At 45.1% G+C, this 15,473-nt stretch overlaps 1 protein-coding gene across 1 annotated transcript in view; it reads left to right on the top strand.

Moving 5' to 3' along the window:
* Positions 1 to 7,530, top strand: part of LOC137334912 (chemokine-like protein TAFA-2) — a 104,937-nt gene extending 97,407 nt beyond the window's left edge. Inside the window, 1 exon segment of the mRNA XM_067999998.1 lies at positions 7,468 to 7,530. Coding sequence (XP_067856099.1) covers positions 7,468 to 7,530 — 63 coding nt within the window.
* The last annotated feature ends 7,943 nt before the right edge of the window (positions 7,531 to 15,473 follow it).

Consider the following 15,473-nt stretch of genomic DNA (forward strand, 5'->3'; position numbering starts at 1 on the left):
AAAGGTTATAGTAGGTAGACGGGAAAGTAGGATTGAGGTCACAATCAACTCAGCCATGATCTTAGCAAATGGCAGAGCAGGCTCAAGGGGCCGAATGGCCTACTCCAGCTCTTAATTTGTATGTTCGTACGTATGTTCGTATGTTTGGTCTACAATGTGATTCCAATCACACAATTATGTAGTTGACTTCGGTCGAGGGCATGATTTTGACATCGAGCCGGGAAGAGAGTGGTGGGGGGAGATTTTCGGGTGTGAAGGTAAGTTCGCGGATCGTGATCTGTGATCGTGAGGTCAACAAATTTTACTTCTGGGCTTCGCGCTCGGCAGCCAGCCTGATTGACAGGCTGGCTGGCTGGCGGGCAGAAAGGCCTGCGTTAGAAGGCCGCAGCCGGGGATTGGAGGAAGGGAGGGATCATGGGCCAGGGAAGAGATTGGGAGTTGGGGAGGACATTGGGGGGGTGGTGGATAAGATCGGGGGGGGCCGGGAAGTGGAGATTGGAGGGTCTGATGCCGGGCGATGAGCCGGAGGTAGGTGAGGGGCCACCATATGAGGGGTGTCCATCATGGTGGGGGGGGGCGGAGATCCATCATCGATGGGGGGGTGGGGGCGGCCGATTGCGGGGGTCCTGTTGGCCAGGTGTGCTTGTTGGGCCTGGATGAAGCGCTCCTGCTCCTCCAGGCTCACAAGCAGCGCAATAAAGGCGCACACCTCATGGATCCGGCCCTTCCTTTCTGCTTTCATCTGACGTGAATCGGAAGCAATGGGAAACCCAAACAGGTAAGATTAATTAAGTTTTCCAATACACAAAGAATTAAGTACCTCAAGTATTTCAATGAGGTACGGTCCGCCAGCTTTAAATGGGGGCGGGACTTCCTGGTTTCAGTTGTGCACACGCATACAAACCTGCCTGGGTTAAACCCAGAAGTGGGTGAGTTGGAGCTGGGATGTGGTCCCACTCCAAAAAGTTGTTATTTTAACCTCCGACCAGCACCCCCCCCCCCCCCCAACCCACTCCATCTTGGGGGTTAAAATTTACCCCCTTGTCTTCTGAAGTAGCCTAGCAAGGCCCTTAGATGTTGCATCATAGAAGAAGGTTCACCACCACCTTCTCAGGGCGACTATAGATGGCCAATAAATATGGCCTTGCCAGTGTCGTCTACAGCCCGGGAACAATAAAAGAAATTTAAATATATATTCAGCATTGTAGGGGGAACAATCAAGACTTCATTTACCTATCTGAATAACAGGATATGAATCACAAACTCAAAGAAGATAGGGAAAAGTTGATAGGGATTAAATATTTGAACCCTGCTCAGGTGGCAAGAACCAGTTAAAAATTTTCTCTCCCTCATTCGATTGTAGCTGATGAAATATTGAAGGAGTTTGATCCTGTATTATATAATTAGAATCTCATAGGATCTTATTTCTTGCTCATATGAACAAATAGCAATCTCATTAATTTTACCAAATATAAACGTCAGGCACATTTAAACCAATTTGCAAGTGTGATGTAATTCTGGTATTTTGAATTTAATTTGTCTGGGAAAAATTAATGTTTTCTGGTTGAAACGAACTATGTATTTATGATCACTTTTGGCATAATTCCCAGAATCATTTATAAATACTTGCAACTTAATATTCAATTTATATCACTAATGTAAAGAAAGAACTTGTGTTTATATCGCGCCTTTCACAACCTCAGGACGTCCCAAAGCATTTTATAGCCAATGAAGTGCTTTTTGAAGCTTAGTCACTGTTGTGATGTAGGAAACGCAGCAGCCAATTTGTGCACAGCAGGGTCCCACAAACTGCAATGAGCAAATCTTTCTTCTAATGTTATCTGCTCATGTTTAATCCACAACTACTGCACAAACTAATAAGTTTTCTGGACTCATTTTTCCCCTCCTCCTCTCCTGGAGGTGCTGGCTCATGCTGGGGTATGTTTTGCAAGGGCACCTGTAGCCATTTTGGCCATTTGCCCAAGTGACTATTCTTCGTGTGAGAGCCTGGGCAGCGAGGGCTGGCACTGCTACTGCACATACACGCATATACATCCGCACATGCACGACTGCACACACGCATGCACACACGCATGCACATCCGCACATGTACGACTACACACACATGCATGCATGCACATCTGCACACGCATGACTGCACACACGTACATACACACACACATGCACACACACACACACTCACATTTTCATTCTCATACTTTGTTTTGAATTGCAAAATTATACAGGTACCTGAGGCTATTCAATAAAACAGCCCATTTGGGGTGACAAAAGATCGTAGGTACCCGATGATATAACTTAACATGTCAAGATTCCTACCTAATACAGCTGCTGTTGATACAGCACCCTGGACAATGCTCTGTATTTGTGTAATAATGTGTCATAGCTTGATGTGTGCCTACATGTTACATGTGTGACTGATAAACATGTCTCCATTTTACCAATCGAGAGTTTTCGTACTTTTATTTTAAATCTGACTGAATACACTGAGGTGGAGGCACAGCTGTATACCAAGGATCTTCTGCAATTCAAAGACAGTTATTCTGACAGTCACATCTGACCAGATTGCAATAAGAAAAAGGTAGGAGTTAAGTTGCTTGAAGAATAATGTACTGTTTCATTTATTGCAAAGTTAACAGTTTGTGGTTGAGGTATTGAGTAGTCACAGGCCAGTTCCATTGAATGTGAAAAACATGACCATGCTCACCATGACACCACATCACTCCTTCTGCTCACATTCCATTAAGCTCTCGACTGTGTGTAAACCTAGTACTGCTAAGTCTGTATCTGGGATCTTTAACACCATAATCAGGCCGGATGACTGACTGAAGTGATTGGATAAAGAAGGTGTATCCTTACTCTAAAACACATTAGCAATGAGTGACTTTGCTTGTTAAACATATCTGAAACTTACAAGTGCAAATGGCACCAACAATGTAGAGTATAGATAAACCAATCCCAACAATGTCACACCTCGGTCTGTTACTGTATATGCTGTGTGATTCTAGGCCTGGAAATTAGTCAGCAGGCCGACGCGAACTGGTCTTAAACGGTTAGGCCCAAGGTGCACTTGATATTGGGCCTTAGGCCTTATTTAAATACGACCAGCGAGCTGCGAAACCCTGCTGGGCATCCCCAGGCATCTTGTCGGCGAAGAGGTTTAGATTTTTGGGCTGCTGTGTTGCTGGCAACAGCCCTCAGATAAGTGCTTAAAGGGGAAGGAAAGACGACCAGGTAAGGGAGGACAATCAGGAGGGGGATGCGAGTGGCGGCCAGCTGTGACCTGTGGTTATTAATTTGGGGTCAGGAGGAGCACACCTGCTCCAATCAGCTCCACATTCAGGTAAGTATTTTTTTTACAAACTGACCTTTTTGTTGGCAGCCTACAGCGGTCCCTTTAAGGACGGCCGACTAGGCCACACGTAGAACTGATTTTCTGAGCCGGCTGCATTAAGGGCAACACAATTTTGCACAGTGGGCCTCAAACAGGCATTAGGCCCCTTATTTGCGTGTGCAAAGGACCTAACACCTATTTCAGGCTCGGGTCCTGGATGCCTATTTTTTTGCCTACACCAATATGGCGGGTGGCCCATTTCTGGTTCATCGTGAGTGTGCGCTTCCTGCCCGCCATATTGGAGGCTGAGGCATCCGTTTAGTGCCCGAAAAACCTTCGCGACGCCATCGACCTTCTAGGCCCTAGCCTCTACTTTCTGCTATAATGGTTCAATTCTACTTACTCTGATGATACAATATGTTTGCAAATTACTACAGTATGCAGAAGATTTTACGTATTACAGACACTGCAATTAGAAGCCAGCAGGGAAAGGGCTGGTGGAGCAACTGTGAAATCTGCACAGGTGATACACCTTCCCAATCCATACCCTGTTGTTGCATTGTAGATCGTTAATTTGCTGATATGCTGAATAGGTTTCTTAGTGGGAGACACCAGAAATAAATCAAGCAATTTTTTAACCCTCGATTACTCCTCTGGATTCTTACTCTGAAGAGTCATTCGCAGACAAACCCTTTCCAAAGATACACTTACATACATCAAAATGAAATCCCATAAAGATCTTTTAAAATATCTATTATTCTTTCAAATCACTTCTCAAATGTTGGCAGTGTATTCTGCTGCACAATCAGGACCTTAAGTGGAGCAGAATATTACATCAAGTTACATCGAAACAGGCCATTCGGCCCAACTGGTCCATGCCTATGCCAGCGTTTATGCCCCACAAGAACCTCCTCCCTCCCTACTTCATCTAACCCTATCAGCATATCCTTCTATTCCTTTTTCCCTCATGTGTTTATCTAGCTTCCCCCTAAATGCATCTATGCTATTCGTCTCAACTACCCCTTGTGTTAGTGAGTTCCACATTCTTGCCACTCTTTGGGTAAAGAAGTTTCTCCTGAATTTCCTATTGGATTTATTAGTGACTATTTTATATTTATGACCTCTAGTTTTGGACTCCCCCACAAGTTCAAAGCATTCACAGGAGTTGTAAGATAGGAACTGTATTAGGTAGGAATCTTTACTCGTGCAGCATGTTGTTATGATCTGGAATGCACTGCCTGAAAGGGTGGTGGAAACAGACTCAATAATAACATTCAAAAGGGAATTGGCTATATACTTGAAAAGGAAAAATGCAGGGCTTTGGGGAAGGAGCAGGGTGGAGTGGGTTTAATTGGATCGCTCTTTCAAAGAGCTGGCACAGGTACAATGGGTTGAATGGCCTCCTTCTGTGCTGTATGGTTCTGTGATTCTATTCCAACTCATCATCCGTTACCTAGGATATTTTTCACCCCAAATAGTAATCATTATGTGGTGATGAAAGATGGGGTAAGATCAGTAAGAGGTGACCTTATACGATGCCGATCAATAAGATCTATTGTCGTGACTTACATTGTAGTCCAGGCGTTTTGATTATTCAGGTTTATAAGACATCCCAGTTTCTTACTCAAAGTAAATATACAAATCATATCTTAAGCAGAAAATAATATGTTAACCAGATGAGGGACACTCTTTTGGATATTTCTATAGCTACTATGGTGGGAGGAACATTGTATCTTTCAACCTGCAAAACCAACATATGGGACCAATATCCTGAAAGGATGCACATAGCTTTCCTCAGGTGAATCACCATGTTTTCCATTTTATTGCTACCTATTTGATTTCAACATTTTTCCATCTTTGGCATTTTGATTCTGTATATAAAGTAGCTTCATCAATATTCAGCTAACGGAAGGAAACAGTCTGAAGAAAATCAACTGTCAACACAGCGAATGATGAGGAAAGCTGAAATCATGGCGGATACTCCATATACACAGCAAGCCTTAGTATTTATTTGTTACAAAAAGAAAGACTTGCATTTATATAGCACCTTTCACGACCTCAATATGTCCCAAAGCGCTTTACAGCCAATTAAGTATTTTTTGAAGTGTAGTCACTGTTGGAATGTGGGAAACACAGCAGCCAATTTGCCCACAAATAGCAATGAGATCATGTCCAGACAATCTTTTTTTAGTGATGTTGGCTGAGGGACAAATATTGTCCAGGACACCCGGGAGAACTCCCCTGCTCTTCTTCGAAATAGTGCCGTGGGATCTTTTACGTCCACCCGTCTCATCTGAACGACACCACCTCCGACAGTGCAGCACTCCCTCAATACCGCACTGAAGTGTCAGCCTAGATTTTGTGCTCAAGTCTCTGGTGTGGGACTTGAACCCACAACCTTCTGACTCAGAGGTGAGAGTGCTAACAACTGAGACACGGCTGAAACCTGTGAAAGCTACAAAGGCGTGAGATATAGTCACAGCCTGGAGTGTGCCTGTAGTCTTGTGGCCACACTGAGGCTGGAAAGGACCATACACCCTGATCACACCACTGAGGCACTACCTCCCTGAACAAAGTCTATTTTATGTTGCTGCTCAGCACGTTGGGGGAACATTGTGACTCAGTGAGCTTAAATAATAATCACGCGCACAAGAAAAGTTGTGGCGACCTTATTCTGAACGTAATAACAAAAGAAGCAAATTACTTCCTCAGGGAAAGTTGAGAATGAGCTGTTCCAAGCTACCTTGCAAAACAAGGCCTGGCAGACCCTGGAGCTGGGCACTGGTGCGGGAGTGGGGGGGGCGTGGGAAGGGAAAACCTAAACAAGGAAAGAAAAACACACTAAAACAAAAGCAAAATACCGCAGATGCTGGCAATCTGAGATAATAACAGAAAATGCTGGAAATGCTCAGCAGGTCAAGTGGCGTCTGTACAGAGAGAAAATTAACGTTTCAGGTCACTGACCTTTCGTCAGAACTGGAAGAAGTAAAGATTTAGTTTTTAAGCAAGTACCGAGCCAGGGAGAGGGGGCGGGGGGGGGGCGGTGGAGGGAAGGGGAGGAAAGAACAAAAGGGAAGGCCTGTGAAAGGGTGGAGGGCAGGAGTGATTAAATAACAAAAGGGATAATGGTACAAGGCACGGAGAGCGGTAATGGGACAATAAAGAGACTAAAGATGGCTGAAAGGGAACTCACAGCAGACGTGAAATTGAATTGTTGGTGACGTTGCCTGGATGTGATACAATATTGGAAAATGCGAGGTTATGCACTTTGGCAGGAAAAATCAGAGAGCAAGTTATTATCTTAATGGCGAGAAACTGGAAAGTACTGCAGTACAAAGGGATCAGGGGGTCCTAGTGCAAGAAAATCAACAAGTTAGTATGCAGGTGCAGCAGGTGATCAAGAAGGCCAACGGAATGTTGGCTTTTATTGCTAGGGAGATGGAATATAAAAACAGGGAGGTATTGCTGCAGTTATATAAGGTATTGGTGAGACCGCACCTGGAATACTGCATACAGTTTTGGTGTCCATACTTAAGAAAAGACATACTTGCTCTCGAGGCAGTACAAAGAAGGTTCACTCGGTTAATCCCGGGGATGAGGGGGCGGACATATGAGGAGAGGTTGAGTAGATTGGGACTCTACTCATTGGAGTTCAGAAGAATGAGAGGCGATCTTATTGAAACATATAAGATTGTGAAGGGGCTTGATTGGGTGGATGCGGTAAGGATGTTCCCAAGGATGGGTGAAACTAGAACTAGGGGGCATAATTTTTGAATAAGGGGCTGCTTTTTGAAAACTGAGATGAGGAGAAACTTCTTCACTCAGAGGGTAGTAGGTCTGTGGAATTTGCTGCCCCAGGAAGCTGTGGAAGCTACATCATTAAATAAATTTAAAACAGAAATAGACAGTTTCCTAGAAGTAAAGGGAATTAGGGGTTACGGGGAGCGGGCAGGAAATTGGACATGAATTTAAATTTGAGGTTAGGATCAGATCAGCCATGATCTTATTGAATGGCGGAGCAGGCTCGAGGGGCCGATTGGCCTACTCCTGCTCCTATTTCTTATGTTCTTATGTTCTTATGAGCCTAAATTCTGACCTTGGTTTCTTTTTCCCAGAACACCAACGGTTTCATTGAGACCTTGTCTGATGACGTTGATAAGGCCCTGATGCTATTTTAACTTTGTGTTGTGAGGTTGGTGCCTGGTGTTGTCCTCGCCAGGGGAACCCGGCACCAAGGAACAGCAGACCCAGAAGAAAGCCGAAAAGATAAGTAACTTTTGAAAAAAAAAAGGTTTCAAGAGGAGCAGGAGTCCTGCTCTGGACCCCACAAGGAAACGTGGGAGTCCCAAGCATCCTGCCCTGACATCGATCGCGTAACCACCCTCCATCACTCCCGTCACAGCTGGGGACCGGCCCTGCTGTGCTCACCCGACTCTTGCTTGCCGACCTGAGGCCATCGACCCCAGGTTTGGGTGGGAGTCGGGCCTGGTATATTTAAACGAGGCCTTGGAGTTAAAATGGCCCCGGGCCTCCCATCAGCGAGATCGGATCAGCATCAGGTCTGCCCCACCAGCCCCACCCTCACCGACCGCTGTCCCTCCAGTTAAAATAGGGGCTCTGCACAGTCTTTTAACCCAGTCAATGGACCATCTCCTGTAATAGTTTGATTTCATTCCTGAAAGACACATTCTTCACTGTCCAAGTGCCCGATTAAATAACCTGATTTTTTTGATATTGTATAATTTCAATAAACATAGAGATATGAAAACTGCTTTGGGAAGGTACAGCGTTCAATATAAGCTCAATAAAGCAGGTTTTTGAAGCAGGTGATCTTCGGCCATTCCACAAAATGAGTCTGCTCAAAAAAACTCCCTAATACAGCAACAACAGCACTTTCATAAGGCAGTGATTGAATCTGGTTCAGGAAGGGAAAGCAAAGGCCAACGTCCTTGTACTGGCAACCTGCTCCCGACAGCTACTATCTGCTGAGGTAGTGATGAAAGGTACAAGGTCGGTGGGGCTACCAGCGCTTCTGGTTAAAAGTCTCTAAAGTATCTGTTTTAATGATTAGGCGCAGTGCAGCCATGATTTAACACTACAGGCAGGGTTCCCAAGGAGCCACCCGTTCAGCCTGTCTTCTTGTTTAAACGGGCGTGGCTACACTGATCGACCGAAATGAATGCTTGATGGTCGCGGGCCGGGAAATTTGTTTTCAGTCATCAGGTTTAGCATTTTGTTGACGGGGTGTGATGCTCGATCCTGTTGACGCAGACAATAGTGTTTGCTGCTTTATGGCCTGTGCCTACCATATATATACACTTCACTGCTCCAAAAAGCTGAAAAATAAATAAAACAAGAGGAATGGTGCTGATGGCCAGCTGACGCTCTGGGGATTCAGGGAAATGGATGAATCTTTGTGAGGAGAGAAGATCTATCACCTTCTGTATATAATTTGATAATGCAGATTGTAAAATGGCCATATAACCTTCTTCTGGCTCCTGGAAAGAGCCTGAAGCATAAAAAGACGATAGCTGCAGTTACCTTCACTGCACTCAGTGACCGTGTTGCTATCATAAATGGGTATTCCAAGTAACCATTAAGTGTATGGTGGACGTCAGTGAGGGCATCGCTAGTGAGGCAAAACTGCCGTGCACTTCACTGTTTATTCAGTCAAAGCCAAGTCATTTATTCTAGGCAACTCCTCTGTAAAGGATCGCATCTCCTCCTCAATAGACCTCTTCCTCTTTTCCGTCTGATGCGTAATATCAGTAACCAAAGCGAACATTCCATTTATCTGAGCCATTTCTGAACTCATGAGCATGGTAAGGACATTGAATGTCTGGATAGTGGTATTTAACCCTACTTCAGTTATGAGTTAGAAATTTGCCGCCTTTATGGGACGTTAAACCGAGGTCCCTTCTGCCCTCTCAGGTGGACGTAAAAGATCCCATGGCACTATTTCGAAGAAGAGCAGGCGAGTTCTCCCAGGTGTCCTGGCCAATCCTTGGTCCAACACCTAAAACAGATGATCTGGTCATTATCTCATTGCTGTTTGTGGGACCTTGCTGTGCGCAAATTGGCTGCCGCGTTTCCTACATTACAACAGTGACTACACTTCAAAAAGCACTTCATTGGCTGTAAAGTGCTTTGGGACATCCTGAGGTCGTGAAAGGTGCTATATAAATGCAAGTTCTTCTTCTTGCAATGTCAAGGCTTTTTAAAGAGGAGACTTCAAATCCTGCTTACTTTAGTTGATAATATTCTAAATTCGTGTTTTGGAATAGATACCATTAAAGCATAAGGAAATCTTACCTGAAGAACACAAAGTACTGGTAAATGGCCAAAAGTGTTGGGTTACCAATAGTGGTAACAGACTGCAATCAACTGTAAATAACGACCCCACTCAGCATGATCCAAGTAGAGGCCTTGCTCATTAAAATGAGACTTCAGTGTTCGGGTTTGGAGTTACGATAGCTGCTGCTATTCTCTTCTGCTCAATTTGTTTTTACTGCATCGTATAGCCTAGACCCCAACCTTGAAATGGCATGTTTATAGCTCCATGAGGTTAATTTGCAAACATTATAATGTAATTTGTAAGCCGTTTAAATCTCACACATGACGGGTGAATGCAAAAGTGCCTTGATGCAAAGTGTGCTGCCCCAGGGGAATGAATATGAAAAACATGTCTCTACAAATGTATTGTCGTAAAAATATGTGCTGATCAGCATATGTGTATTGATGCAATGAAAAGAACATGATTTGATATTTTCCTCTCTTTACTTATTGCTCAAGAACAAATATAATAGCTCATGACAATACCCCTTAAAATGTGTGTGATTTTTAAGTACTATTGATATAATCTTGTTTAAAAACGAAATAAAAATTCTTAAAAGAAAAAACATTGCAAGGCTCTAATCTCAAAACAACACAGCCCAAAAGTCCAAATGGACTCTGATTCAGTATTCTTAAGAGTCAGGCTGCCTATATTGGGGGGTGACTTTAGCCTAACTCGTGGGGTGGGAAACCCATGAGATTGGGTGGAATGCTGGTTTTACATCTCGCCCAATGTTACGAACCGTCCATTGACTTCAGTGGAGAGTAAAATCGGGCCGGGTGTAAAACCAACGTTCCACCCAGTCCCGTCAGTCTCCCGACAGGCGAGTTAGGTTAAACTTGCCCCCAATACCTGAGTGGGTTTATTCAGTGAGTAGATGAACCGTACAAATCAGGAAAGTCCCGGTTTTGATCCCTAGTCTGTGCGTAGTTAGTTAATAGAAGTTGAGGCAGTGGCAGGACACTACTGTTGGCTGCAGTGCCCTGGATTAGGGAGGGAAATATTGGCCAGAGTATCTGCTTCTGATTACTAACCAGAGACCTCTGCTGCGAATGAATGTGTGAAGGCTTGGGGTGAGGACAGTGCCAGGCTTGGCTGTGTTGTTACATTGCTCCTTCCCAGTTGAATAATTTATCCATAATTCCCATCAAGGATCACACATAAATAATGGGCTGGAAATTGCTTTTAAAATAACGGTGAGTTCAACAGTGCTCACAGTCAAATGTCAAAATCAGCTTCTTGCTTTCCTGGTTTACCGGTTGCAATCAATAGATTCAATGGACCAACGCCAACTTGTTCTCCTGTCCAACTGGAAAATAACTAATATCGCCACAAAACAGGAACGCTCAGTTTTTTAAGTCTAACCTAAGTTTTAACAGCATGGTAAGTCTTACTGACTGCCTCTCTCGCACTAAAAATTAACTTTTAAAAATACGGAGTTTTGTTACTCCTGATTTTAATAGTTTTTGGACATTTAAAAAATAATTTTAAATGAAAAAAGTGAAAGATTTTTTTTTACTTTTTCTTTCTGTCTCTTTTATCTGAGTCTTTTAAACTTATCTTCTCTTTATTTCACTTTCTCCATGTCATTTTATAATACCTCATTGGGCACATCCGGGTTTTTAGTCTGCGCTGTTTGTGAATGAACTCCACTTCCTGGTTCGCACAGCGTGGCTTGCTTCAAGCTGATTGGCTGAGGGGCCTTAGAGATCCTTTCGCCACTCACACAGCCCGGGACAGAACGCTGATCTTATTTGAACTCGCAGATCAAGGAAGTTGCCGCCAAAAAGAACGCGGTAACTTAGTGGGTGAATTTAAATTCAGTGAGTGGTGACCGCTGCTTGTTTGCCGCTCGGAGCAATTTATGGGCCATTGGCTTACCTGGCTACAGTGCTAAAGGGCATTTATGGATCTGTACCCCAGGAAGACAGTCTTTGGGGGTCACTTTTGACCTTGCCGCCTGGCTGGTAACCTGGCAGAGCGGATCGCCCGCCTGTTGTAGACATCAGCCTGATCTTCATTCCGTTGAAATTAAACAGATGTAAATTGGACAGGCTCGTTAAAGGAAAGACACAGGAATGTGGAGAACCGATTCAGAATTTTTATCTCTGTGTTTGAAAAGTCTGATTTCAAGCAGAAAGCAGGCTAATTCTACAGAGGCTTTGGCATTTAAGCTAATTGGACCTCGTTCCAGTAAGAATGTTCATTTTCTTCGGGAAAGGGGAGTTAAAGCAGTCAAGAGAATTTGACAAAAGGGAAGGTGGAAATGGAACTGGCTTCCAGGGTAAAGGAGGATTGACGTAGCATCCCTGTGTGAAAGATTCCAGTATCTGTGAGCTACAGTGGTATCGCAGGGTGCAAATGGGAGACTCGTTTCCCTTCTTCTGTGAGGGTGTGAATGAACATCAAATTCAAAATGTCATTTGCGCATTCTTCAACCCACACATCCCACTGGTAGCCTGAAGCTCAAAACTGAGTACATTCATTATACTCAAATTCACATGCTGTTGAAAAATCCAATTGTCCGTATAATAAATTTTCCATATTGTGTTGCCAGCACTTCTGCGATTTTCACTTACTGATGCAACACATTTTTTGAAAATGAATATTAAGGAAAAATTGTAATTTTTAAAAATAGAATGAATAAATTTCCTGAAACGTAGTGTTCCTGAACAAATTAAAAAGTGGAGGCCTCAAAGGGTCCGGTTTTCTTCTGATCAATAATTTTGCAGAAAAAAGTAGAGATGTGTAAACAGTGGTGGGATCCTGGTCGAAATTGCTAAAGGACGATTCGTCCATATTTAATACTTTCTGGGAATTACACCCATCCAAAATAAGTTCATGAAAATTAGTGGAAGTAAGAGAAGATGGAGTGACATCCCTTTCTGTTGTTGCACAGTCCTGGCTCACATGGAGGTGCCCAGATTGCTACGTGTGCGCGATCAATTGCGCCCTGTACCCGTGGTAAGCTAGTCAGAGAGTGGAAACCCACTGCCTTCTCGGTCTGGCTGATGTAGTTGACAGGGAAGTTGACGTAGTTGGATGTCCTGGCAAACAAGCCACCCATGACCTGCCATATACACTGATGTGCAGACGATTGAGAGACCCAGTTGATGTCACCGGTGGTGCCCTGGAAGGATCCGGAGACGAAGGAATTGAGGGCAGTGGTGACTTTAACTGCGACGGGCAATGCGTTGCTACCAGGCCCAGCCAGGACCAGCTCTGCATGAAGGAGCAGCAGTGGTCTGCGACCACCTGGCAACTCAATCTGAGCCACTGTACGCACTGTTCCTCAGAGAGGTCCAGGAAGCTCAGCCTTTGCCTGTAGACCCTCTCATGTGGGTAGTGCCTCCTGCGACCTCGGCCACTCTGTTGTTTCCCTCTCTGCTCTTCTGCAGGTTCTTGTGGTGCACCTCTGTCTTGTGGAGCTGCAAGTCCCAGGACAAATCCAATCCGGCCAATTACCGCCCCATCAGTCTACTCTCAATCATCAGCAAAGTGATGGAAGGTGTCGTCGACAGTGCTATCAAGCGGCACTTACTCACCAATAACCTGCTCACTGATGCTCAGTTTGGGTTCCGCCAGGACCACTCGGCTCCAGACCTCATTACAGCCTTGGTCCAAACATGGACAAAAGAGCTGAATTCCAGAGGTGAGGTGAGAGTGACTGCCCTTGACATCAAGGCAGCATTTGACCGAGTGTGGCACCAAGGAGCCCTAGTAAAATTGAAGTCAATAGGAATCAGGGGGAAAACTCTCCAGTGGCTGGAGTCATACCTAGCACAAAGGAAGATGGTAGTGGTTGTTGCAGGCCAATCATCTCAGCCCCAGGGCATTGCTGCATGGGTTCCTCAGGGCAGTGTCCTAGGCCCAACCATCTTCAGCTGCTTCATCAATGACCTTCCCTCCATCATAAGGTCAGAAATGGGGATGTTCGCTGATGACTGCACAGTTTTCAGTTCCATTCGCAACCCCTCAGATAATGAAGCAGTCCGAGCCTGCATGCAGCAAGACCTGGACAACATCCAGGCTTGGGCTCATAAGTGGCAAGTAACATTCGCGCCAGATAAGTGCCAGGCAATGACCATCTCCAACAAGAGAGAGTCTAACCACCTCCCCTTGACATTCAACGGCATTACCATCGCCGAATCCCCCACCATCAACATCCTGGGGGTCACCATTGACCAGAAACTTAACTGGACCAGCCATATAAATACTGTGGCTACGAGAGCAGGTCAGAGGCTGGGTATTCTGCGGCGAGTGACTCACCTCCTGACTCCCCAAAGCCTTTCCACCATCTACAAGGCACAAGTCAGGAGTGTGATGGAATACTCTCCACTTGCCTGGATGAGTGCAGCTTCAACAACACTCAAGAAGCTCGACACCATCCAAGATAAAGCAGCCCGCTTGATTGGCACCCCATCCACCACCCTAAACATTCACTCCCTTCACCACCGGCGCACTGTGGCTGCAGTGTGCACCATTCACAGGATGCACTGCAGCAACTCGCCAAGGCTTCTTCGACAGCACCTCCCAAACCCGCGACCTCTACCACCTAGAAGGACAAGAGCAGCAGGCGCATGGGAACAACACCACCTGCACGTTCCCCTCCAAGTCACACACCATCCCGACTTGGAAATATATCGCCGTTCCTTCATTGTCGCTGGGTCAAAATCCTGGAACTCCCTTCCTAACAGCACTGTGGGAGAACCTTCACCACACGGACTGCAGCGGTTCAAGAAGGCGGCTCACCACCACCTTCTCAAGGGCAATTAGGGATGGGCAATAAATGCCGGCCTTGCCAGCGACGCCCACATCCCGTGAACGAATAAAAAAAAACTGCGCGCTGTGCCTGCCGCGGATGGTAATGTGCCTCCTCCTCAGATGTAGTGCTGAATAAATCCATTGCATCAATCATCCTTATGGTGTCAGTTTGAGGGGGTCCAAAAAGTATGTTAATATGTGTGAACACAAGCATTTTGAATGTGAACAAAGAAATCTCAGTCTAAACACAAAGAATTCCCAGCCAAAGGTTTGTCTGAGAGAACTTATTGCCTCATCTTTTATTGATGTGTCAATCACTGGTTTAAAGGTCCAAATGGCTGCCAGCAGCAACTCGCCTCCGTTTCCATGGCGTGTTTCAGTGGCCATGGGAGACACATTGAGGCAGAGTTAAAATCGTTTCCCTGCCTCAATACACTAAAAATTAAACCCCTTAACAAGTCTCTTAATTGTCGTTTTAAATGTCGGCCCATCGGCTTTAATTGCCGACGGGACTATCGGCTTCCTGAAGTGCACTCACACCCAAACGCGTCTGGGTCAAACACGAAAGTCGGCAGCTTGGAGCCAGGATTCGCTCCCGCTCCTAAAATCATCTACTTTCACTGCCCCCCCTGCCCCCAATCCACCCGAACTTGGGGGCTAAAATCATGGCCTGCAATCTCAAAGCCTTCCAGAACCTTCCTCCTGAAAAACATCCACTATTCTCTTCTCATATTCCAATTTTTGCTAATAGTTCCATTGCTTGTTCCACTCTGTATCCTGTGGTTATGTGCAAGTTTTGCCTTTAAATATAAGAGCAATGCGGTTTGAGATGATTTGACCCGTGGAAATTTCTTTCTGCAGAGCACTCACTTTGCTCTTATGGTACGTACAGTGTAATTTTCATAACTATTATATTCACATGTACTTACTATATCCTTGCAAAGGTAGCATGTTTTGCATATCTCTTCAACAACCACTACTTGGGCGTGACTTTAACTCCCGGGTGGGAAACTGGAGGGAGGC

The sequence above is a fragment of the Heptranchias perlo genome, chromosome 18 (genome assembly GCF_035084215.1).
Source record: "Heptranchias perlo isolate sHepPer1 chromosome 18, sHepPer1.hap1, whole genome shotgun sequence".
Lineage (NCBI taxonomy): Eukaryota > Metazoa > Chordata > Chondrichthyes > Hexanchiformes > Hexanchidae > Heptranchias > Heptranchias perlo.